We start from the raw sequence: 27,318 nt of genomic DNA, 5'->3' as shown, positions 1-27,318 counted from the left end.
TTTTGCATTCTTCTTACCCTCAATCTTATGGTGAGGATGAAGGAGAGGTTTTCTTCTGAAGGCTCTTCCATGAAGGCCATATTTCTGTAGGTGTCTATGAACAGTAGAACAATGTACAACAACTCCAGAGTCTGCTAAATCTTTATGAAGGTCTTTGGCAACCAAGTGAGGATTCTGATTTGCCTCTCTAGCAATCCTATGAGCAGGTCTCACTGAAATTTTGCTTGGTCTTCCAGACCTTATCTTGACCTCCACTGTTCCTGGTGAGTGCCATTTCTTAATTACATTTCAAACTGAAGAAAGGGCAACTTGAAAATGCTTTGCCATCTTATAGCCTTCTTCTGCTTTGTGGGCCTCCACCATTTTCATTTTCAGAGTGTTGGACAGCTGCTTAGGAGAATCCATGGCTGCTGTTTTTGGCACAAGGTTAGAGGAGGCTGCATTTTTATAAAGCTAGAAAATTTGCATCACCCGGCCATTCCTAACAATGAAGGTGAACAAGCCATAATATGTCACCTTTACGTTTAGCCCCTTTTACAGTTCATTTAATCTTCAACTTGCTTTACTGTTCACAATAAGGCTATGTGCACACGTAGGAAATGTGGTGCAGAATTTTCTGCACTAAATCTGCATCTGCAGATTTGATGCAGTTTCTGTGCAGTTTCTATGCAGTTTCTATGCAGTTTTTATGCAGTTTCTGCGCAGTTTCTGCGCAGTTTCTATGCAGTTTCTGTGCAGTTTCTGTGCAGTTTCTGTGCAGTTTCTATGCAGTTTCTGTGCAGTTTCTGTGCAGATTCTGTGCAGTTTCTGTGCAGTTTCTGTGCAGTACAATGTAAATCAATGTGAAAAGAAAAAAGCTGTGCACATGGTGCAGAAAAATCTGCTGCAGAAACGCTGCAGAACTGCACAAAAGAAGCGACGTGCACTTCTTTGAAATCTGCAGCGTTTCTGCGCAGATTTTTCTGCACCATGTGCACAGCTTTTTTCTTTTCACATTGATTTACATTGTACTGTAAATCACAGTGCAGTTCTGCAGCGTTTCTGCAGCAGAAAAATCTGCTGCAGTTCTGCACCAATTCTGCACTAAATCTGCATCGTGTGCACATACCCTTACAGTAATTTTGACTTTCATGCCACGTCTAACAGACGCGGGTTCTTTACTGTAAGAGCAGTGAGACTATGGAACTCTCTGCCGTATGATGTTGTAATGAGTGATTCATTACTTAAATTTAAGAGGGGACTGGATGCCTTTCTTGAAAAGTATAATGTTACAGGTTATATATATTTTAGTTTATTTTTTTATATAGCGCTAACATATTTCGCAGCGCTTTACAGACATTATCATCTCTGTCCCCAATGGGGCTCACAATCTAAATTCCCTATCAGTATGTCTTTGGAATGTGGGAGGAAACCGGAGAACCCGGAGGAAACCCACTCAAACACAGAGAGAACATACAAACTCTTTGCAGATGTTGTCCTTAGGGGGATTTGAACCCAGGACTATACTAGATTCATTGATAGGGTGTTGATCCAGGAAACTAGTCTGATTGCCGTATGTGGAGTCAGGAAGGAATTTTTTTCCCCAATGTGGAGCTTACTCTTTTGCCACATGTTTTTTTTTTTGCCTTCCTCTGGATCAACATGTTAGGGCATGTTAGGTTAGGCTATGGGTTGAACTAGATGGACTTAAAGTATTCATTCAATCTTAATAACTGTGTGGGGCTGTGTGCCATTGTTCTGCATACAGCACTATTTGGGCCTCATTATACTTTGCGGAGGACTATATGGAGACCATTATAATATATGGAGGAATATGCGGGGCCCATTATACTGTGTGGAGGGCTGTGTGGGGATCACAGTTGGGGAGTCATACTGTGATGGTGTCACCATACTTTTCCGGGGTTACGGGGTTGTACAGTAGGGTCATCATACTTTGAGTGTGGAGGTTACTGTGGAGGAATTCACTGTGGGGGTATCTTACTATATTTGGCAGACACTTTAATTAGCATTATATTTTATTATCTGTATTATTCAAGGTTTTTATCCTTTGTTACTACCTATTTAAATTAGGCCATGGGGCCATTTGCTTTTACAGCTCTTACATAACGTATAATATTCCAGTATGCCTCATTTGTGTTTAGGTGTTTATTTTATTCTAAGATCTATTAATTAAAATGTACTTTGTCTATAGGCCAACCCATGTAAGTTTATTTCCATATAAAAAGGTTCATCATTATATTTGATGACAAGGAAAAACATCCTCAATCGTAGACATTTTATTTAATAAATCTCAAAGTTGTCCCGCGACTTTGTCCAAGTTTTTAATTTTGGTACTCTGTGTATTTGAGTTTGACATCCCTGAAGTATTATATTCATTCTTCTGGCGTTTTCTGCTAGGAAGATGCTCAGTACTTTACAATACAAGTCAATGGGAAGACTAAAAAAAGTCCCCAAAATACTGGGGGAAAAAAAAGCAAAAAAAAACTCAGGAAAAAAAAACAAAAAAGCCCTTATAGAAGATGCTTCAGTTTTACAAAATTCCAGAGAAAAGGAGAGATTCCTGAAGCGTCTTCTGCTTGAAAACCTGTCGTCTTTGACAACTGAGAAAAGATGAAGTGTGAACATACCCATAGAGATGTGTCTTGTAACCTGGCCGGCAGATGTGTGACCATCACATGACCAAAACAGACTTACCGTATGTCCATGGGAAGTAAACAGTGAATGACTACATTCTTGCAGAAAGTATATTAGAAGTTCAATAACCCCTGGTCCCATCATATGACATGCATTTACATCATATTTGTTTGTGCTATGTAATCTGAGGACAGTGAAAGTTTGGGGATAAAACACAAAATTCAATCATGTGTCACTTATCAGGCTGTGTGTTGTTTACTTACAGTAAAAGTTATATCATCAGCACATTATCATTCATTATCAGTAGCGACTGCTATCCTGACTCCACCCTCTCCTGTGACAAGGCCTGGTGGGGGCGGGGTTAGCTTTCTCAGCTCTGCTTCATTCTCAATCTAAAAGCTCTGATTGTGTCAGAACGGCTGCACACTGTAATCTAAGTGACACATTGTTGGATTCAGCTTCTCTTTGTCTACATCATGCTGCTCTCAGATGAGGTAGCAAAAACCTGCAGACAGATTCCCTTTAGCTTATATTCATAAATTTGTATGGTCAAATGTATTATGGATCTGTCTTCAGATTTTACATTACAGACAATATACATTATTAAATAGAATCTGTAGCCCTGACAAGGTTGGTGTACTTACTTAATAAAAAAGAAAACAATCCATATCAAAACGGCTGTATCATCATTATCATTTTAATAACAACCAGGAAAACCTTCATAAAGGATTATACCGATGTTCTGACATGGATTTTTTTTCAACGTAATTGCACCAGCCTCCTTAGGTCTAATATCTATTTAATAATGTATAGCGTTCGTAATGTAAAATACTCTTTAAATTACAAGAAAGATCCCCCCTTAATTTATCCAGTTTTCTCCAACATGAAACTTATAAGGCTCCGGTTATCACCTAGTAGCACATTAACCCCCTCAATGTACCCTCCGTCTGTTATAATGTCGGGCAGTTCTGTGTGCACAGGGCTTTACGAACTGCAGATGCATAGTGCTATATGACACGTCTTGGGCAGAACATGATTTTATCCTGAAACCTTTGTTTCCTACCTTGCAGCATGTCTGGTATGATGTCCAATGCTGGCGGGGGCCCAGCTGCAGGAGTCGGGGGCCTTACAGACCTTTCAGGTCTCATACAAGCGTGAGTATGTTAGCTCAGCTTATACATTTATGACACGATCCACAGGTTTTGCCCTTTGGTGTCAGATAGCAGGGGAATAACTATAGTGGTTGGAAGGGTGCAGTCATGACCCCTTTGGTCCATATGAGAAGACCAGCACTATAAAGGACCCATTATCATTGGGGGCTATGTTTGAGATTTTGCACTATGGCGCACAAGCTTCATGTTACGCCACTTCCTGATAGGTGTGGCCATTGGATTCTCACCAACAAAGTAAAGGTTGCATGATACCCAGGGGTAGCTATTGGGGGGTGCAGTTACATATTTTGCACTGTGGCCCACCCTTTATGAGATCCAGTTATGACAGCTCTTTAGCTATAGAGGTGCAATGGAGAATCTGTGTCTCTTGCAGCGGACAGCAGTTTGCACAACAGATCCAGCAGCAGAATCCCGAGCTCATCCAACAACTGCGAAATCATGTGCGGAGCAGGTCTTTTAGTGGAACCACTGAGGAACATTCGTGACACACAACAGGTACGTACCCCGTCATTCATGTGCACTCGGAGTCTTGTGACAAGTCTATTAGAGCCAGTCCCAGGGCTGCAACTAGGAATTTCAGGGCCCCAAACTGGCAAAAGTTTCAGGCCCCCCGAGATTCCATCAAGGCTCCACCCCAGCCCCTCCTCCACCCCTCGAACTGTTCACAGCCCCACCACTCTCTCTTGGAAAAACTCCACCTCTCACCAATCACACATTAACAATTCCCATCACCAACTCACACATATAGCCAACAGCTTTTGTTTTGGCCAAAAGATTTTTTAAGCCGCCACCATGACAAGGTAGACTCTTTTAGCTGAGCTCTACTCTACTCTATCCTATTAATCATTTGTTAAAATATAAAATAAAATTTAGGTATATTTTTATTTATTTTTCAAATGACCAATAATATCAAATACAAGGGACAAATACCACCAAACCTTGACCAGACACTATATTACCACCACATAGAGACCTATAATACCACATATAAGGAATAAATACCGCTACACCATGTCCAGACCACATATTACCACCACAGTGACCAAATAATATCACATACAAAGGACAAATACCACCGCACCATGGCCACACCACATATTACCACCACATGGTGACCAAATAATAGCACATACAAGGAACAAATACCGCCACACCATGACCAACAACATATTACCACCACATAGTGACTGAATACTACAATACTGATCATTAATAAAAAAAAACATAGTACTAACATCACCATAAGTGCCATTATACACAGGAGATCTGTACTTAGTATGCAGTGTCTGTGTAGAGGTAATACAGTGATTACGTGATTACCGGTGACATTATACACAGGAACTCTGTATATAGTGTCAGTGTACAGATAATACAGTAATTACCGGTGACATTATACACAGGAGCTCTGGATGTAGTGTCAGTGTACAGGTAATACAGTGATCACCGGTGACGTTATACACAGGAGCTCTGTATATAATGTCAGTGTACAGATAATACAGTGACCACCAGTGACATTATACACAGGAGCTCTGTATATAGTGTCAGTGTAAAAGTAATACAGTGATCACTGGTAACATTGTACGCTGGACCGCTGTATATAGTATACAGTGTCAGTGTACAGGTAACACACTGACTCACCAGTGATGTCTCTAGGTGAAGTCCTTCATCTTTGCTTTTCATATTCATCCAGCACAGACCACCATCACTTCCAGCCAGGGCTCGTCTCTGCAGGAAATAACACAGCTAGAGGACCGCTTGCAGAACACATTACTTAATTTCTTCCCAACTTCTAAACTACACCAGATAAAGAAAAAAGGCGACATAGTGTCGCTCTGCACAGTAAGAGGACCGCCTCCCGCATTTAAAACAGTATCCTCAAAAAATAAAATAAATACATCACTGCAGTAATAATATCCCTTAATTAGCCCTTATGGTAATAATATCCCCCATCCTTGCCCCCGTGTGTCTCATTCCTGGCTCCAGCCATATGTTCTCCCATCCTGCCCTCATGAGTATCCATGATTCTGCCCCATCTATCCCGTGATCCTGCCTCATCTGTCTCCATTGTATCCATCCTGCCCATGATCCTGCACCATTTGTCTCCATCCTGCACAGTGATCCTGCACCATGTGTCTCCATCCTGCTCCATGATCCTGCACCATGTGTCTCCATCCTACCCCATGATCCTGCACCATGTGTCTCCATCCTGCCCCATGATCCTGCACCATGTGTCTCCATCCTATCCCATGATCCTGCACCATGTGTCTCCATCCTGCCCCCTGTGTCTCCATCCTGCCATCAAAACATATTGCGTCTTGCCACTTTCAATAAAAAAAAAACCTTTCTCCTTACCTGACCACACTTTCTCTCTCCATCCTGCCCCGTGTCTCCCATCCTGCCCCCTGTGTCTCCCATCCTGCCCCGTGTCTCCCATCCTGCCCCGTGTCTCCCATCCTGCCCCCTGTGTCTCCCATCCTGCCCCCTGTGCCTCCCATCCTGCCCCCTGTGTCTCCCATCCTGCCCTCTGTCTCCATCCTGCCCCGTGTCTCCATCCTGCCTCCTGTGTCTCCCATCTTGCCCCGTGTCTCCCATCCTGCCCCCTGTGTCTCCCATCCTGCCCCCTGTGTCTCCCATCCTGCCCCCTGTGTCTCCCATCCTGCCCTCTGTGTCTCCCATCCTGCTCCCCGTGTCTCCCATCCTGCCCCCTGTGTCTCCTATCCTGCTCCCCGTGTCTCCATTCTTCCCCCTGTTTCCATTCTTCCCAATGTCTCCATTCTGCCCCCTGTGTATCCATTGTTTCCCGTGTCTCCATTGTTCCCCGTTTCTCAATTATCCCCTCTGTGTCTCCATTGTTCCTCCATGTCTCCCATCCTGCCCCCTGTGTCTCCCATCCTGCTCCCCGTGTCTCCATTCTTCCCAATGTCTCCATTCTGCCCCGTGTCTCCATTGTTTCCCGTGTCTCCATATTTCCCGTATCTCCATTGTTCCCCCTGTATCTCAATTCTCCCCCATGTGTCTCCATTGTTCCCCCATGTCTCCCATCCTGTTCCCATGCTGCTTTCAATAAAAATAAAAAAAATCTTTCTTCTTACCTGGTCGCGCTCCTGCGGTAAAGTTCCCTCAACGCAGTCCAGGCGCGCACTCTCCGGCTAATGACAATGACGTCTTACGCCGGTGACGTGCGTGCTGACATCAGCTGCCAGCCTCCGATTGGCTTGCAGCTTTTAACTATTGACGTGCGGGCCCAGGCCTGCATAGCAATAGAGTTAAACTGAACCTGTATCTCGGACGCAGGTTCAGTTACTGCAGTGGCAGAATCCTGCCGCTGGGGCCCGATGACCAGAAGAGAGAGGGCCCGATGCAGTGGTTCTCTTGAAATGTGTTTTTTTGCGGTCATTGCGTTTGGGTGATATCTGAGTGCAGTCCAAATTTCCTCAGAATAGCACAATGGAGAAGGTGGAGAACTTTTTTTTCCTTCATCTTCTCCTCATCAAAGAGATCACTCTATGATCACATTCTAATCAAACTCTGATTTGAGTGTGATTTGCATAATTGACCCAATTTTCTCAGATGTGAGAATACACGGTCGTGTGACCCTAGCCTCAAGAAGTGAATATAGGACTTTCTTAACCTATTTTCTGTGTGTGGCTACATTTTTCCAAATCCTAAACAAACCCCCTTTAACACTGACTCTTTCACTTTTTCAGCTGGACAGACAGATGACTGAAACCTAACCAACCACTGCGCACGTGTTAACGGGAGGAGCTGGAGTGGCGGGGCTCCCATCAGACTGCATTACTCCAGTACGCTCCATTGTCACCCTCATGTAACTACGGCAGAGCATGGGTACATGCCACATGGTGTAACGCGGCTCATGATGTGTAGGACGGAATTCAACCCCACTTGCATTCTATCGTCACATTTATGTATCTATTGATAAGGAAGGAGAATTGTACTGAGCTACAGCTTATGGAAGCGCTTTGACACGACCTAGGACTCATTACTACATCTATGGACTGGATCACTATGGGCAATGCAGAAAGTCGTTATAAAAAGAACTTCTAGGAATGGATTTGCCCATGTTTCGTCACCCCTCGGCGCAGAGTTCATTACATAGTGGGGGATGGGCACTTTATGACTTTATATTAGGTTTACTCCTTTTGCAGAATAACGTTGTGTTAAAATCTTAACTACGGTATCTTGTGTGATTTTACGTAGGTTTATCATATCATTAGTTGTTTTGTGGCAAGTTTAATTGTCTTCTGCTTTGCTTCTGTGTTAATATACCTTTTCCACTCTGTATTACTATAAAACTGTATCGCCACCACCCACACACAACAACTGAATTATGTCTAGTAGCCCAGGACTGAAATGTCTCACTACTCACTCTGAACATCATCCTTGGATGATAAATATTTGACCCCTTTCACTGTACCCATTCCCATTTATTACATTGGAATCCAGCGCTGCACTTACATCTTTGTCTGTAGGCATAAGTTATTTGGTGCCCATCTTGTAGGCCACACCACGTCCATCACCCTCTGCAGCCTTCGCCAGGTTGCTCCTTGGGGTCCTGCTATCACTCACGCAATATTCTGAGTCCCTAACATAAAGACAAGCAACATTCAATCATTTTATTTTCAGTAAATTTTACCTTCACCAGATCTACCTATAGGCACATACATATATAGGAAGCGGCGTACGGTCCTTAACAGGAGACCACGCGACTGCTTCGGGCCTATCCCTCGCCTCCTTGGCACAATTTTAACAATATTTTCATCCCCATGATGAAGATACCATTGAACAGAATGGTGTAACAGAGAGCTGTCTACTCATTGTCCCACCATTGATTCTGTACGCAACTGGCGTGATGACGTTGCTAGACTAAAGTGGGTCCTTAGTCCACACACTGCACAGATGAGGGCAGCATGTCGGGGGAACGGGGCAAGGTGAGATCATTTCTGACATTATCAAAATAAAATTAAAGGCCTGTGGGGACTCTGATATTGTGTGTGGGGTTAAGGGGGCATCATACTGTGTGGGGGCCATGATGTGGTGGCAATGATGCTGTGTGTGGGGGCTATATGGAACATCATACTGTGTGTGTGTGTGGGGGGGGAGATTGTGGGGGCCATCATGCTTAATAGGGGTCATTATTCTGTGTGTATGGGGCTATAGGGACCATAATATAGGGCAGCATGTGGCTCAGTGGTTAGCACTGCAGCCTTACAGCGCTGGGATCCTGGGTTCAAATCCCACCAAAGACAACATCTGCAAGGAGAATGTATGTTTTCCCTGTGTTTGCATGGGTTTCCTCCGGGTTCTCCAGTTCTCTCCCACATTCCAAAGACATACTGATAGGGAATTTAGACTGTGATATACAAGTGAGTAAAATAAACAAAATACCGTATGTACTCGAGTATAAGCTGACCCGAGCATAAGCCGACACCCTAATTACCGTCGCGCAGCTGTGTCTTCCGGGTCTCTGCAGTGACTGTTCAGGCAAAGGGCATGCACTAAACACATCATCGCGCCCTCTGACCTGAACATCACAGCGTTCACAGCGGTGGAGCGGGGACAGGTGAGTATCGCATGGCTCACCCTCCCCCATCATACTCACCCTCTCGATGCACTCTCTGCCTGTCCCTGTTTCTCCGATGGTCTCCGGCACGCATCGGCAGCTTGTTCCTGTGTTCAGCGGTCACATGGTACCGCTCATTAAAGTAATGAATATGCGCGCCACGCCTATGGGAGTGGAGGTGCGTCCATATTCATTACTTTAATGCGCGGTACCACGTGACCGCTGAGCACAGGAACAAGCTGCCTGCACCGAGACCTTCTGAGAAGCAGGGACGTGCAGAGACCGTGCCGAGAGGGGGAGTATGATGTGACAGCCGCCGCTCCCCCTCCTTGCCGACCCCCTGGGACAATGACTTGAGTATAAGCCGAGAGGGGCACTTTCAGCCCATAAAAATGAGCTGAAAATCTCAGCTTATAATCGAGTATATACGGTAAATACTATGGAACATTATAGTGTGTTGAGGGTATTTTAGGAGCATCATACTGTGTTGTAGACACTCTAGCAACATCATAACGTGTGGGTGGGAACTGTGGGGGAATTCACTGTGGGGATATCATACTGTGTATGTGCAGAGGGGGCATTTTGTAGCTCATCATACTAAGTGGGGGTATTAAAGGGGTATTGCAGAGGGTGGTTCAGTAGGGGCATAATTACTGTGCTAATTACTGTGAGCCTCAGTGCTAACGCTAATACCGAGCCACAGTGCTAACGTTGAGCCACAGCGCTAATATTTGAGCCACAGCACTAACACCGAGCCTCAGCGCTGCCCTACTAAACTCTAACCCAATAAAATAAGGACGGCTCTTTTTCTTTGAGTTCGGTCTTCATTAGATTGTCACCTTCTAGAGTAGTCCTCTATATCACAACCTCCCATTATATTTAGCTATCAAGACACTTTTGTGTCCCCCAATTTATTTTTTTTTAACAAGCCCTGGTTTTGATCTAAATGAGATCACTTTCTGAAGCCAAGAATATTAACTCCAGCAAGGATTATATGTTGAAGAGACCAAAGTGGAGTAGAAGAGAGCAAATTTTACATTCCCAATTTTTGCTATTTCTGTGGGCCCATAGATCCAGAAATCGGCAAGGCGCATGGGTGTCCAACGCTGCAGTTCTTGAGTGAGCAGGAGTGAGGAACTTTGGACTCTTAGCACTCACTCACACAAGCTTTTAAATCGGATGAGTGCAATCTGATAAAAAAGGGATTGCATACGGACCGATGTTTTTGTATGAGGCCGTGCAGATCTGCGTTTTTTTTCTCAGCTGGATGTGGAGCATTTCAGAACCCAGATTGGTAGCGGTCCCAGTTATTAGCCCCCCATGGATCCGGCAGATTAGTGATATCTCGCCAGTTTAGGACAACACAATTTAATAATTAAGCAGTGGCCATATGGGAATAAGTACTGTATTACCGAATCCCGTGAAGGACTGACTGGTGCAGTACACGTTGTTACTTGATGTTGGATTGTTGTGGCGTTTCGTTATGTTTTGTAATGCCATCAATTGTAAAAGGTTTCAACTTGGAATTTCTCCAGTTCAGATCAGACATTGTTCCTTCCCTATAGAAATAGCGCTCATCAATGTTATTTCCATGAATGCCCATCTCGTTTGGCAAAAATGTTTATTTGACTTTTTTCCATTATCTGTGCCAAATTAAATATACATAACAGTTCTGATGTTTGTCAATTTATTCACAATTCTATAGAAATGTACACGGAGATGGTTGTTTGTTATTGTTATTTTTCTAAGGGAATCTGCCACCAGGTTTTTGCTACCTATTCTGTTCACAGTACAATATAGAGACAGGGACCCTGAGGCCGGGTGCACACGATCCAGAAATAGCAGAGCTACATCCAAAGTGCTGCCGTCTATTGAACGCAGGTGAATCCGCATGTGTTCACAGAACCAAGTTAAATACATTCTATTGATGTAATTTCTCTTGGGGGAGACTCGCGCCTCTGTAAGATAAATAGACATACTGCAGTCTGGAAAGATGCGCCGTATGTTAGTGTCCGCCGGTGATCCGAAGGCATCGGTAGACATGGGATTTTTTTAAATCCCATCCACTATGCTGTAACATCTGAACGCTGCTGATTTGATGCTACATAAATACGCAGCGTCAAACCCGCAGCAGTTCCTGATCGGGGGAAGGTACCCCATTTCCGGCAAATTATCACTTACTGAGCTGTTTGCTGAAGTTGGGTGACACATCGCTGGCATCAGACTCTCTGCCTCTACATTATGCTGCTCTCGGATGCAGTAGCAAAATCTCGTGATAGATTCCCTTTAAGAAATCAAAACAATTTTTTTTAAACAATAGAAAACGATTGATGTTCATAATCTGCATGATATAAGTTCCATGGAGCTGGTCAGAACTGACTTTATTCACATGTAACATCATTTAAAGTGACATCTTTTTAAGTGTATCATCAGAAATAGTCAAGAAATCGGCCAGACGGTAAAACTAATCCCTGTCTTCTAATTTCACTTGCCTCTTCCCCTGCTCTTTAACAATGCTCACATTTGCCCTCACTGTTTCTGCTCCACTAATCCTCACTCTCCTTCTCTAACCCCAAACCCCTGCACCCTCGAACCAAATAACTGTCTCCCCCTCTCTCCCACCCAGCTACTCTAACTTCAGACCTCACCTACTAAAATATAATATAAGCCAATTGCTCTCCTTCACCCACCTGCTTTCCCTTTCTCTTCTCATCCTCACTGCTGGTGACATATCCCCCAATCCTGGCTCCCCCCACCCCCTACATCCCACTAATCCTCACCCCTATCCTTCTCACACTATGAGAAACTACCGCAACCCCTCACACTTAAAATCTGTGCCACTGACCCCCACTACCCTGCTTCCTCTCTCTGGGGCACTTTGGAATGCCCACTCTGTCTGCAACAAGCTCCATGTGATCCACGATCTCTTTACTTCCCGCAACCTTTCCTTCCTGGCCCTCACTGAGACCTGGCTGACCCATCCTGACATGGCCTTCCCTGCTGCACTGAGTTACGGTGGCCTCCACTTTACCCACACTCCTCACTCTGGCAACAGACATGGAGGAGTGGGTTTCCTTCTTTCTAAAAACTGCTCCTTCAACCCTATCCAACCCCCACCCTCCTTTATCCTCCCTTCTTTTGAGGTTCACTCTGTCCGTATCTACTCTCCCTCTAATCTCCAAATGGCTGTCATATACCGACCACCGGGCTCAGCCACTGCCTTTATTGACCAATTCTCCACCTGGCTCCTTCACTTTCTCTCTGCTGACATCCACACCATCATAATGGATGACTTATCCCTAATGACACCAGCCAGCCAGCAGCCTCCAAGCCCCTGGCCCTTACTTCATCCTTTGGACTTACACAGTGGTCCTCCACAGCCACCCACGCAGATGGACATACACTAGACCTCATCTTCACCCACCTCTGCTCCTTATCTAATCTCAATCTCTCCCTTCCCCCATCTGACCACCATCACTTTCTCATGCTTGTCCTCCTCACCTTCCCCCTATGTCCAGCCACTACCACATCCTTGCAGAAACCTTGCACACCTAGACATTCAGACTCTCTTCTACCCCTGTCCTCCATATCTTCACTCCACGACACAGACAGCGCCACCGCTTTCTATAACTCCACCCTTACATCAGCCATAAACTCAGTCACCCTTCTCATGCATGGCAAAGTGCGACAAATTAATAGGCAACCCTGGCATAACATCCTCACCAAAAAACTTCGACAAGCATCCAGGGTCGCGGAGCGGCGTTGGGAAAAAAACACGCCTGCCAGGCGACTTCACTGCTTTCAAACAACAAACAAGCTACACTTGCCTTCAAACTAGTGCTCACTTCTGCTAAACAAACGTATTTCACTAACCTTGTATCTTCATTATCATACAACCCAGAACAACTGTTCAGCACATTTAACGCTCTCCTCCGCCCACCACTGCCATCTCCCCTGAGGAGTTTGTCACCTATTTTAAAAACAAGATCGATCAAACAAGGCAAACATTTACTGTTCCACCACCCCAACCACTCCATATACCAGACCTTTGCCCTTCCCTAATAACTTCCCTCTCCAACATCACCGAAGGAGAGCTTACTCACATCCTTTCCAAATCACACCTCACCACCTGTGCACTTGATCCCATCCCTTCCCACCTGCTCCCCAACCTCACTAGCATGCTCATTCCAGCCCTAACTCATCTCTTCAACCTATCGCTATCTTCTGGTACCTTCCTACCTCTGCCTTCAAACATGCCACCTTCACACCCATCCTCAAAAAAGCTAACCTTGACCCAACTGCTATGCCCAGCTATCGCCCCATATCACTGCTCCCGTTGGCCTCCAAACTCCTTGAGCAGCATGTCCATGCTCAACTTTCCTCCCACCTCATCTAACTCTTCTTGACAACCTCCAATCTGGCTTCCGCCTCCACCACTCCACTGAAACTGCTCTGACCAAAATTACTAATGACTTACAGCCAAAGCTAACAGACAGTTCTCCATCCTCCTCCTTCTAGACCTATCCTCTGCTTTCAACAGTCAACTACTGCTACATATTCTTTCTTCCCTTGGCATCAAAGGCCTTGCCCTGTCCAGGATTGCTTCATACCTTTCCAACCGCACATTTAGGGGGATTTAGATGTTTCACCCCCAGCAGTTCGCTCCTGGGTACATTTCACCCCCACACATTTCGCCCCCCAGCAGTTCGCCTCCAGCAGTTCGCCCCTGGGTACATTTCGCCCCCGAACATTTCGTCCCTAGCATTTGGCCCCCAGGATGTTTCGCACCCGCACATTTCACCCTCGCACATTTTGCCCCCAGCAGTTCACCCCCAGCAGTTCGCCCTTGGGTACATTTCACCCCTACACATTTCGTCCCTAGCATTTGGCTTCAGGATGTTTTGCCCCTGGCAGTTCACCACCAGCAGTTCGCCCCCGGATGTTTGTACCCTTGCGGTTCATGAATTCCCGCCCGTCATCAATGTTTCACCCCCAGAAGTTCGCCCCCAGCAGTTCGCCCCCAGATGTTTTGCCCCCGAATGTTTCTCCTACAGCATTTTGCCCCTGGATGATTCCTTGCAGAAATTTCCTGAATAAAACCGGACATTTTCTGCAAGAAATCCGCATGCGCTTTTTTTCGCGTTTTTTTTCCGTGGATTTATTGCATTTTTTTTCGGAGGTTACTAATGCAATAATATAGTGGGAAATCCGCAAAAAAGCCGCAAAATTAATGAACATGCTGCGTTTTTTTACCGCAACATATGCACAAAAATTGCAGAATGCATTATAAGGCTATTGCACACGTCAGGATTGCACACGTCAGAAATTTCCTGAAGAAAACCGGACATTTTCTGCAAGAAATCCACGTGTTTTTTCGCGTTTTTACCACTTTTTTTCAGAGCTTTCCCAATGCATTATATAGCAGTAAAAACGCGAAAAAAACCGCAAAATTAATGAACATGCTGCGTTTTTTTACCACGATGCGTTTTCGCAGAAAAACCGCAACATATGCACAAAAGTTGCAGAATGCATTATAAATGATGGGATGCATATGAATGCATTTTTAAAGCGTTTTTATAGCGAAAAAACATGAAAAAACGCAAAAAATCCTGAACGTGTGCACATAGCCTAAATGATGAGATGCATATGTATGCGTTTTTAAGCGTTTTCCTTGCGGTTTTTGTGCGGATCTTTTGAGTTTTTCCGGAGGTTCCCAATGCAATAATGTAGTGGGAAATCCGCAAAAAAGCTGCAAAATTAATGAACATGCTGCGTTTTTTACCATGATGCCGTTTTTTTCACGGAAAAAATGCGACATATGTACAAAAATTGCAGAATGCATTATAAATGATGGGATACATATGTATGCGCTTTAACCGTTTTTATAGCGAAAAAAAACACAAAAAACGCAAAAAATCCTGAATGTGTGCACACAGGCTTAGAAAAGTTTTGGAAAATGTCTTGTTAAAATTGCGGGCAAAATGCTATGACACTATAATGCAATCAGTTGTGAGGTTTACAGATGGAAACAGTTGATTAAACATGTCACAAAAGTGCAGCACTCTGTACAGTACTTTTGTGGCATGTGGATTGATGATGGCCGGGAATTCATGAACCACAAGGACAAACTGGCGAAACATCCAAACACAAAATTCTGGGAGCAAAACAGGGTACAAACATCCAGGGGCGAACTGCTGGGGGTGAAACATTGATGACAGACGGGAATTCATGAACCACGAGGGTACAAATATCCGGGGTCGAACTGCTAGAGGTGAAACATTGATGATGGAGGGGAATTCATGAACCACAAGGGTACAAATATCCGGGGGCAAAACATGGATGACGGATGGGAATTCATGAACCACAAGGGTACAAACATCCAGGGGCTAACTTCCTGGGGCGAACTGCCGGGGACAAAATGGGCGAACTGCTGGGTGCGAAATGTGTGGGGGCGAAACATCCTGGGGGCCAAATGCTGGGGATAAAATGTGCGGGGGGCGAAATGTACCCAGAGGTGAAGTGTGCGGGGGTGAAACATCCTGGGGCCAAATGCTGGGGACGAAATGTGCGGGGGCGAAATGTACCCAGGGGCAAACTGCTGGGGGCGAAACATCCTATAACCCATTTAGGGTATGTGCACACATTCAGGTTTTTTTTTGCGTTTTTCACGATAAAAACGCTATAAAAACTCATTGAAAACGCATGCATTATGCATCCTATCATTTAGAATGCATTCTGCAATTTTTGTGCACATGATGCGTTTTTTTCCGCAAAAAAAATGCATCGCGGTAAAAAAAAGCATCATGTTCATTAATTTTGTGGGTTTTTTCCGCGTTTTTCCCGCTATTCTATGCATTTGTAAAAAACGCAAAAAAAAAAAATGCATCAAAAATGCGAAAAAAACGCATACGGATTTCTTGCAAAAATGTCCGTTTTTTTGTCAGGAAAATTTCTCCCAGACATCCTGACGTGTGCACATACCCTCCGCGTTTCCGACTCCCACACTACCTCCTCATCCCGCCCTCTCTCTGTTGGAGTCCCTCAAGGCTCTGTCCTAGGGCCCCTACTTTTTCCATCTATAACCTTGGCCTAGGACAACTCAAAGTCCCATGACTTCCAGTACCACCTATATGCGGACGACACTCAGATCTACCTCTCTGGCCCAGATGTCACCTCTCTGCTGTCCAGAATCCCGGAGTGTCTATCAGCCATATCCTCCTTCAACTCTCGCTTCCTAAAATTTAATTTAGACAAAACCAAACTCAGCATCTTTCCCTCATCTCGCGTATCCCCCCTACCTGATCTATCTATTACGGTAAACGGCATCACGCTCTCTCCTGCACCTGAAATCTGCTGTCTCGGGGTAATTCTCGACTCTGCCCTATCCTTCAAGCCACACGTCCAAACTCTTGCCATCTCGTCGCCTCAAACTCAAAAATATTGCCAGAATCCGTCCCTTTCTCAGCCCACAATCTACTAAAACTCTTGTGCATGCCCTCATCATCTCCTTACTGCAATACCCTCCTCTGTGGCCTCCCCACTAACTCTCTTGCACTGCTCCAGTCTGTCCTCAACTCTGCTGCCCGGCTAATCCACCTCTCTCCTCGCTACTCCCCTGCTTCTCCCCTCTGCAAATCCCTCAACTTGCTCCCAATTCCCCAACTAATCCAGTTCAAACTACTAACACTGATCTACAAAGCCATTCACAACTTGTCCCCTCCATTTATCTCTGAACTAATCTCCCAATATCTTCCCTCACTTTATCGTCGATCCTCCCAAGGCCTCCTACTCTTCTCCACACTTATTCGTTCCTCACACAACCGCCTCAAAGATTTCTCCCGAATATCCCCCATCCTCTGGAACTCCACGCCTATGTAAGGGGGTGTGCAGACAGCTGGTTTGAGCACTGTATTCCTGTGCATGCCTACCTAATGAAACTGGGTATGTTTTGTGTTTGCTGTGTGCCCTGTGTAGTTTATGATATTTGACACTGTTTAATATGATAATGGCTGACACTGTTCTGATATCTGTGTGTTAGGGACAGGAATAGGGACAGTCAGTGGCAGTGGCAGGTCAGCATTGGAAAGGGTTATGGCAGTGTAGTTGCGGGTTAGTGTAAGGGGGCGCTGTAGAGTAGGAGATTAGATTGTGTTGAGAACTGGTTTCAGTCAGAGTAGTGACAGGTGAGAAAGGTGTGGAGCCAGTGTAGTGGCAGGAGAGCGCCTTCCTGAGGTAAATTTCAGGTAGTGGGAGGAGCTAAAGCTGTGTGAGGAGAATTGTTCTAGAAGGAGTGGTGACAGAAAGCTGAACAGAGCAACAGTGTAGAGTTAGGCCGGCATCACACTGGCGAGTTTTATGGACGTATGAGCGCAGAAAATACATCCGTAAAATACGCATAACACACGGCCCAATGATTCTCTATGGCCCAGCTCCTATCAGCCATATTTAACGGATCCGTATTATATGGTCTTCTATGGCCGTAGAAAATTACAGCATGCTGCGTTTGTCACCGTATTGCGCAAAAAAAAAAAAAAAAAATCGCCAATGAAAGTCTATGTGGGCGAGAAAAATATGGATTACACACGGACCAGCAGTGTGACTTGCGAGAAATACGCAGCGGTGTTAGAGAGAAAAGCCAGCAATTCAGTGCGGTGTACAGTAAAATCACACTGACAGCTTACAGTAGAATAGGTAGAATAAATGTGTACACATAGAATAGGTATATATATATATATATATAATGTCATTGAGACACATATGTATATATATTATTACTTCATACAGCGCTAGATCGCTTTAAAGCCGGTAATTCAATTGCCGGCTTTTGCGATCTTCTTCCTAAACCCGACATGATATGAGACATGGTTTACATACAGTAAACCATCTCATATCCCCATTTTTTTTTGCATATTCCACACTACTAATGTTAGTAGTGTGTATGTGCAAAATTTGGGTGCTGTAGCTATTAAATTAAAGGGTTAAATTGCGGAAAAAAATGGCGTAGGCTCCCGCGCAATTTTCTCCGCCAGAGTAGTAAAGCCAGTGACTGAGGGCAGATATTACCGTATATACTTGAGTATAAGCCGAGATTTTCAGCCCAAAATTTGGGGCTGAAAGTGCCCCTCTCGGCTTATACTCGAGTCACGGTGGGTGGCAGGGTCGGCAGGTGAGGGGGAGAGGGCGCTGAGGCATACTCACCTAGTCCCGGCGGTCCTGACGCTCCCTCTGCCCGTCCCACGGTCTTCGGTGCTGCAGCTCTTCCCCTGTTCAGCGGTCACGTGGGACCGCTGATTAGAGAAATGAATATGCGGCTCCACCTCCCATAGGGGTGGAGCCGCATATTCATTTCTCTAATCAGCGGTGCCGGTGACCGCTGATAGAGGAAGAGGCTGCGGCACCGAAGATCGTGTGACAGGCAGAGGGAGTGGGACGCCGGGAGCAGGTAAGAATGTAATATTCACCTGTCCGCGTTCCACACGCCGGGTGCCGCTCTGTCTTCGCGTCCTCTTGCTCTGACTGTTCAGGTCAGAGGGCGCGATGACGCATATAGTGTGTGCGCCGCCCTCTGCCTGATCAGTCAGTGCAGAGAGACGCCGGGACGAGACGCTGAGGAGCTGCAAGCAGCGAGGTGACTATGGCATTTTTTTTTTATTGCAGCAGCAATGGCACAGCTTTATATGGCACAGCTATGGGGCAATAATGAACGGTGCAGAGCACTATATGGCACAGCTTTATATGAAGCATCTATGGGGCAATAATGAACGGCGCAGAGCACTATATGGCAGCTATGGGGCAATAATGAACGGTGCAGAGCACTATATGGCACAGCTATGGGGCAATAATGAACGGTGCAGAGCACTATATGGCACAGCTATGGGGCAATAATGAACGGTGCAGAGCACTATACGGCACAGCTTTCTATGGTACATCTATGGGGAAATAATGAACAGTGCAGGGCACTATATGGCACAGCTATGGGGCCATAAAGAACAGTATGGAGCATTTATTTTTATTTTTGAAATTCACCGGTAGCTGCTGCATTTTCCACCCTAGGCTTATACTCGAGTCAATAAGTTTTCCCAGTTTTTTGTGGCAAAATTAGGGGGGTCGGCTTATACTCGAGTATATACGGTAATAGCCTGGAGAGGGTCCATGGTTATTGGCCCCCCCCCTGCCTAAAAACCATCTGCCCCCAGGCACCCCAGAAAAGGCACATCTGGAAGATGCGCCTATTCTGGCACTTGGCCACTCTCTTCCCACTCCCGTGTAGCGGTGGAATATGGGGTAATGAAGGGTTAACCCCTTTACCCCCAAGGGTGGTTTGCACGTTAATGACCGGGCCAATTTTTACAATTCTGACCACTGTCCCTTTGTGAGGTTATAACTCTGGAACGCTTCAACGGATCCCAGTGATTCTGACTCTGTTTTCTCGTGACATATTGTACTTCATGACAATGGTAAAATTCTTTGATAGTACCTGCGTTTATTTGTGGAAAAATACGGAAATTTGGCGAAAATTATGAAAATTTCGCAATTTTCCAACTTTGAATCTTTATGCAATTAAATCACAGAGATATGTCACACAAAATACTTAATAAGTAACATTTCCCACATGTCTACATTACATCAGCACAATTTTGGAACCAAAATTTTTTTTTGTTAGGGAGTTATAAGGGTTAAAAGTTGACCAGCAATTTCTCATTTCTACAACACCATTTTTTTTAGGGACCACATCTCATTTGAAGTCATTTTGAGGGGTCTATATGATAGAAAATACCCAAGTGTGACACCATTCTAAAAACTACACCCCTCAAGGTGCTCAAAACCATATTCAAGAAGTTTATTAACCCTTCTGGTGCTTCACAGGAATTTTTTGAATGTTTAAATAAAAATGAACATTTAACTTTTTTTCACAAAAAATTTAATTCAGCTCCAATTTGTTTTATTTTACCAAGGGTAACAGGAGAAAATGGACCCCAAACATTGTTGTACAATTTGTCCTGAGTACGCCAATACCCCACATGTGGGGGTAAACCACTGTTTGGGCGCATGGCAGAGCTCGGAAGCGAAGGAGCGCCATTTAACTTTTCAATGCAAAATTGGAGATATTTACCCAGGCAGGGAAAAAGAATGAGAGTCTTCCCCCTACCTCTGGCCTGGCGTCATTGGGAGGGCTTTTTTGCTGATGTCGAGGGACCCTTAAACATGTATCCAGATCCTTTTCTGTCTCTGGAGTCCCAAATCCTCCTATCTCCCGGGGGGCGGCCTCCACTAAATTTCCCTCTCCGAAAATAAGGTCTTCTAATGTCCACCAGAAAGCGAGGAAAACCCTTTTTCCTATCGCCTGCTTTTTCTAAAATGTCTTCTAGCTTCTGACCAAAGAGGAAATTTCCGTCACACGGTATGGAACAAAGTCTATTCTTCGAAGGCAAGTCGCCCGGTCACCCCTTCAACCATAGAGCACATCTAGCCGCATTGGATAAACTTGCTGCTCTAGCTTCTAGCCTTACGGAGTCTGCCGAGGAATCTGCTATAAAAGCTGCTGCTCCTTTAGCCATAGTCATATTGGTTAGGATCTCTTCCCTCGGTACTTTAGACTTCAGTTGCTCCTCTATCTGTTGTAGCCAGACTATAAGGGAGAGTGCAACTCAAGTTCCCGCAATCGCCGGTTTTAAACCCCCCGCTGTTGCTTCCCAGGTGTGTCTTAGAAACCCGTCCGCTTTTTTGTCTAAGGGGTCCCTTAATACGCCAGAGTCTTCTAAGGGAAAGGATAACTTTTTAGACGACCTAGCTACCGCACCATCAATTTTTGGAACCTTATCCCACGTCTCCGAATTTTTCTCCTCAAAGGGGTAACGTCTTTTAGAAGCCGAGGGCAGATTACCCGATTTCTCCGGCTTCTTCCATTCCTTTTCTATAAGGGCTTTTACTTTCGAGTTAACTGGGAAAGTACGCTTCCTTTTCTCCTCTAAACCCCCAAACATAATTTCCTCCAGGGATTTGGCAGCTTTCTCATCTTTTAGGCCCATTGAAGCTCTGACGGCTTTTATTAACTTATCCGTGTTCTCAGTTAGAAAGCACGGACGGCCCCCAACATCGCTATCTGAAGAAGAGCCCGTGGACATGGAAGAGGAGGGGGAGATAACGGTTCCTCCTGATATTCCTCGTCAGAATGAGAGACTTCGGAATCAGAAACAGGTTCTGGGTTTTTACTACCCTTTTTCTTAAGGGCTGTTTTCACAGAGCCTTCTACTTCTGCTCTAATTATTGCCGTAAGACTAGAGGCAAAGTCAGGGGTCTCTTCCTGGATAGTCTTTTGGATGCAATCTACACAGACTTTTCCGCCATTGGGCTGCCAACGGAGCTCTACAGAGGGCACATTCTTTGTTCTTTGACTTGGTGCTAGCCTTCCTCGGCGCCTGACAAGTAAACAGAAAATGCAGCCCATTACCACCAGGGTGACATTCACGTAGATCACTCATCACCCGCTGACCATGAAGGGTACCGGATTCTGAGGCTGAATAGGAGCACGGACAACGTCCCTCCAGGAAGCTGAAGAGTCCTGTGACGTCCGGCTAGGATGACTGCCACTCTTTCCACTCTAGCGGCCACTTTTCTTAACATGTTGGTGAGCAGGTGCATCACCTGATAAGGGCTCTTGCTGCTGTACTGGCCGCTGCTCCATACGATCCTCCATATTTGGAGAGCTGTACAGAAGTGAGCAATTTTCTGTGCATACTTCACCCTTATAAAAGGGGGGGTCCACAGCGCTCACCGCCTCTTCCGGTATTCGCTATGCACCTCTCCCTCCTCCTGACTCCTGCCGGATAGCCTGAATCACCGCCAGCGTCTGTGCCATGGGCGCCGCCATCTTGGATCCGGCGCGCAGCTCTGACGTCACACAAGCACGCCCACTCCCAGCGTGCATTGCGCGCAACGCCAGCCGCGCGCCCGGAAGTTACCGACAGCAGAGGGGGAGAGAGCGGCGTAGCAGTCACAGAAGGGCCCCAGGACCCCCGACTGTGCTGGCCCGACGTCCGCACAAGAGCCTGCAGGATCTGCGAAGGGCACTTTCAGCATCCTGAAGGCCGGCATACAGGCGCCCTGCCTGCCCTTCCAGTGCCGGGACAGGTGTGGGTGAGTGGAAATCTTCAATCAAAATACCACCGTGATTCAGCACAAGGGTTCCTATCAGGACAGGAAACCCAACTGAAGCGAGGGAGAGGTACCGCCCTTTTATTTCAGGTTTCCTGTTTTGACTGGGTGGATCCCTCTCTCAGGTGTGCTGTCATGGGAGACGGGAAAATATTAATTTTGCATCACCATGATCACACTATGTACTAATCCATTCTGGAACGAGTCCACCTGAATATATAATGCACTTAATATTACTGTATTTAATTGTTCCATTCTATATGGAAATCTAAGACTTTCTCATGGGATATCATGGAGACCTTGTGGAAATTACATGATTTTATATTTATATGTCAGTCAACAGAACTTGGTGCATAATAAAACTACATAGAATAAATACAATAAGTTCTCCACAGGGGAAAGGTCAGAAACGTCTATCACAGTTACTGATGATGACTAGACAGCTCCTGTAGCACAGTCATAATGAAGATCACAATTCAGCCTCCTGACTGTATACTTAAGTATTAGTCTACTTCAGAAACGATATAATAGAGAAGAAACATCTCAACAGACAGACATGGTACTGGCTATAGCTGGTCATGTAATGGAATATGGGTTTATGGCAGATGATACTGGAATACAGTTGGGTAGAAAGCAAAGCTGGTCAACAGGGAAGAGCGAAAACAATATATCAATTAGAAAGGATGAAGGGTGCAGTCTGAATCAACACAAATCCAATAAAGTGTAAGAAAATTGATTATTTGAATCCTTTATTTACAGATAAAATAACATACTTACAAATTCTTTAGTTTGGAGGGATACATTGTTTTTGCCCTGACAATATAATAACTGGTCCACAACAGGCATTGGTATTCAGAATTAAGTGGGCGAGTGATGTGAAATATTGGAAGCTCAGCAAAAATAATGAAATAACCAATACTAAATAAAATGGGTAAAGAGAGAAAAGCATTCCAGTTGAAGTGACAACATTGTTGACAATTACAAAAATGTTATAAACTTTTTCTTCCCTAGAACATTTCTTTTTCAGAAACAGCGCCGTATCTGTCCACAGGTTGGGTCTGGTATTGCAGATCAGTCTAGTTTAAAAGTGTATTTTTCAAAACTAGAAAAATAGGTCTCGCTTTTCATTCCAAAGGCAATGCCACATCTGCTCATAGCTGTGAGATATTGCCTATAGAAAGTCAACTTGTTTAGCCGAAAATGGTACCGGATCTGCAGGCGGGATGTTATAGAGCAGGATGACGGAGCAGAATAATGGACTTTTTTCTGCCAAAAGTTTTATTTTATTCATTGACATCCCTGGTGTTTGTATGCATACGAGTCCAATGGGTGGTCCTACTCAATGATTGACAGTCTTCCCTGTGTGACTGCAGATAGCTCAATCACTGGGTAGGACCACCCACGTACTACATGACAGGTTCCCTTTAAGTGAATAATCAGGTGAATGGGGCTGAGCTGCAATACCCAATACAGAACATGGACAAATGTAGCAAGATTATAGTAGATGGGCAAAGAACAAAACAAGACATTTTATCCTAATCTTCAACACTTAACTGAATAGGAGCATTGCAGATGGGGTAGGGGGCTGCAATTCTGACACAGATAATTGACAAAAAAATTGCATTAATTTTTATATTTAAAGAACCCCATAGATCTTTTCTGACTCTTTACAAGTATTTACAATGTGAAATGGATTAAAATAAGAAAAAAATGATTGAATTTTACAAGTAGACCATAATAAATGTAACTATACAGCATAAAATCACGTGACCACCAACCGACCCAAGTGATATACCTGGTGCCAAAATATGGGATCAATTATTTTTTTTTATTTATTTATTTTTGGCTGACCAGTCATATAAAATAAATAAATGGTTATGTACACTTTATTTCCTGGAACGTGAGATAAAATTCAGTGTAAGCAGACAATATTTCATTTTAAAAATGAAAATGGAACAGACTGCGAAAAATGCTCAACAATAAAAGGGGCCTCATAATTGGGAAGGTACGACCCAGGTTCGCTCAACTTGTGAATTTGCAAATATTGGTCTTCAAAGTTCGGAGAGAAAAAAAAAAGTCTCAAATGAATCAGCTTTCAACCTGGATGGTTGAAGACACTACGCAGACTTGTGCGATATCGTCGTACTCATAGGTCCTCTTCAGAAACGTGTCCGTCAGCCGAAGGCCAGAAACGCTCTGGTGAAATGAAGCAGATGCAGAAGAGAACGTGTTACACTGCACAACAGATTTTCTTTAGGGGATTTTTCATTTCAGTTATATCTGTAAGGTACGTTCACACCGGTGTTATTGGTTCATACTATTGTTAGGGCAACATTATCCCTTATCAAAAATCTCCGGACCCCTATGGAAGCCTAATGGACCCCAATATAACTAATTGGGTCACCCAGGATTTGTCAGTCTGTATTCTATTCTGAAAAGTGACCAATAGCGCAGTCATGATGTCTTCCTGACGTGAAGCCATGTCATTACCGTGACATGTCTGTCAGCACACAACGACTGTTCAAACCAGGGCTGTGGAGTCGGGAGTCCATTTTGGTGGAGTCTGAGTAGGTGTCATGGAAATTGACAAGTCGGAGGTTTGGCATGCTGACTCCACAGCCCTAGTTCAAACCAAATACAGGTGCTTGGTGCACCCTTGGTGTGACCAAACATTTAAGTGCACGTTCCCACTTACTTGTTTTCCTTCTATTTTTGCCATTCGCTAGCTGTATAAAGTCAGAACGGTCAATCAAAAAAGAAGGAGAGGGTGAGAGATGGAAAAGAAGTAGGTGCGAAGGTGTACCAAACTGTTTGGCCACACCCAGGGTGCACTGAGCGTTGAAGTGTCATTCTGTGCCAAGACTCCTTTTTATCTATGAAAATAGATATATGCTATAGAAAAATATGTATGTATGTATGTATGTATGTATGTATGTATGTATGTATGTATGTATGTATATATATATATATATATATATATATATATATATATATTTGACTCAAACCCAGGCTTTCAGATCCGAGCGTAATGGTGTTTCCTACCCACCTAGCTAGAAGTCTACAAAGCTTTTTATTGTTGCCTCAGTCCTCACCTGCAATCCTTGCACCGATGACAGCAGTGTCAGCGTTAGAAACATGGATGAGCTGGGGTGGAGTTTTCCGAGCTCTCGTCCTGATACGCCGCACCAGTGGATGGAGTTTGTGTTGCACATTTCCAGAATCAAGTCCATAGTCCTCTCACTGCTGGAGGGGATGGAGAAGGACGCGTCATTTACCAAAAGGTCACTTTATCATCACTTTATCTTTATTTTTATTTCTCTAATCATTTTTTGATCTAGTTCATTCACCTTCACTATTATCCATCAGTCATATTTGAAATTTCCCCTTTTATTTCATATACCAACATTTTCCCCATGGTCCACTTTTTCCCACTCAATCTACACCATTACTTTCCCCTTCTTGCCCCACCCATGGCATTCTGCTTCTGTGCGCTGATGCCTGCGTCACAGTCTCATTGACGCTTCCTAACGTTCTACTACGCATGCGTGCACAGCGCTTTGCAACCCTACATACTGCACAGGCTCCCGCTGCTTCCAGTCCTCCTACTACGCATGCACGCACAGCGCTTTGCAACCCTACATACTGGGCAGGCGCCCGACGCTCCCTGTCCTCCTACTACGCATGCGTGCACAGCGCTTTGCAACCCTACATACTGCGCAGGCTCCCGCCGCTCCCTGTCCTACTACGCATGCGCGCACAGCGCTTTGCAACCCTACATACTGCGCAGGCTCCCGCCGCTCCCAGTCCTCTATCAGCGCATACGCACCTCCCCCGCACCCCTGCATTTCCTGTCTCAGATCTACATTAACCCACTGACCACCAATGTCGGCGCACATCACCACAGGCGTCTCCACGCTCTGGACCCGCAGGTACACATCATGGCACTACTACCCCGGTAATTTTGGTCACATTCTGAGGCTTTATCCAGTAATTTTATATATGCACACACATGCTCTTCCAGCTCTTACTGGGACCGTGGTCCCACCCCGTGCTCTGCCGGACTCTTGTATTCAATACCTAAAGGTATGTCCTTATCCCCTCCCCCACCCACATTGTTTTCCGCTTACATTTAGAATACTTCCTTCCTCCACAGCTCTCTAGGAGCCCCTACAGTTTTTCTACTGCGGTGTCTTCTCCCCTGAATTACTCTACCTTGAAGGTCAGTCTCCATGTTTACACCTCCCCTATATAAATGAGACAAAGTGTTTTTTTTCCTATGTCTTCTACTATATATGTTGCTGACCATTTCCATTTTCGCAGTGTCAAACTTGTGCCTGCACTTTAAAACAACCTTGAGAAAAAAATTTCTCTACGGGCATGGTGTATATATTTTTGTATATTTCTGTATATATCTCTATATGCATCTCAGTAATTTTGTATATATTTGACATATTTTGTGTTATCATTGGGATGCCTTTAAGTAATGACTCCATGTGCATTATATATTTCTTGTGTAACAATCTTTCTTTCCATGGGTTCTAATTTAATGTATGTTTATGATTTTTTTCAGTGAGTTTTGACAAAGACCCATTACGGGGTCGAAACGTTACCTCAACACTTTAATATTACTGTGGTGACGTCAATAAATTTAATTTATGTTATGCATTTGAAGAAACAGCCGCACTCAAGATCTGGATTTTCAACCATATGATTCGACTGGATCCACTCCAGGTTCAGCCTGCACCTGCCCTATATTCAGCAGAGTGCACGCCATTT

At 44.7% G+C, this 27,318-nt stretch overlaps 2 protein-coding genes across 8 annotated transcripts in view; one reads left to right on the top strand and one right to left on the bottom strand.

The window, feature by feature from the left end:
* Positions 1-11,059, top strand: part of SGTB (small glutamine rich tetratricopeptide repeat co-chaperone beta) — a 186,344-nt gene extending 175,285 nt beyond the window's left edge. For both annotated transcript variants that reach the window (XM_069749520.1, XM_069749513.1), the window contains exons 10-12: positions 3,705-3,788; positions 4,180-4,301; positions 7,514-11,059. In XM_069749520.1, the coding sequence (XP_069605621.1) occupies positions 3,705-3,788; positions 4,180-4,291 (196 nt within the window). In that variant the 3' untranslated portion in view covers positions 4,292-4,301; positions 7,514-11,059. The remainder of the gene's footprint in view (positions 1-3,704; positions 3,789-4,179; positions 4,302-7,513) is intronic.
* A 12,215-nt stretch (positions 11,060-23,274) lies between these two features.
* Positions 23,275-27,318, bottom strand: part of LOC138663268 (trafficking protein particle complex subunit 13) — a 45,282-nt gene continuing 41,238 nt past the window's right edge. For all 6 annotated transcript variants that reach the window (XM_069749463.1, XM_069749455.1, XM_069749479.1 and 3 more), the window contains 2 exons: positions 25,635-25,785; positions 23,275-24,738 (listed from right to left, as the gene is read on the bottom strand). In XM_069749463.1, the coding sequence (XP_069605564.1) occupies positions 24,631-24,738; positions 25,635-25,785 (259 nt within the window). In that variant the 3' untranslated portion in view covers positions 23,275-24,630. The remainder of the gene's footprint in view (positions 24,739-25,634; positions 25,786-27,318) is intronic.

The sequence above is a fragment of the Ranitomeya imitator genome, chromosome 1, assembly GCF_032444005.1.
Source record: "Ranitomeya imitator isolate aRanImi1 chromosome 1, aRanImi1.pri, whole genome shotgun sequence".
Classification (NCBI taxonomy): Eukaryota; Metazoa; Chordata; class Amphibia; order Anura; family Dendrobatidae; genus Ranitomeya; species Ranitomeya imitator.
The sequence above is the reverse complement of the archived record's forward strand: the minus strand, read 5'-3'. Positions and strand labels throughout refer to the sequence as shown.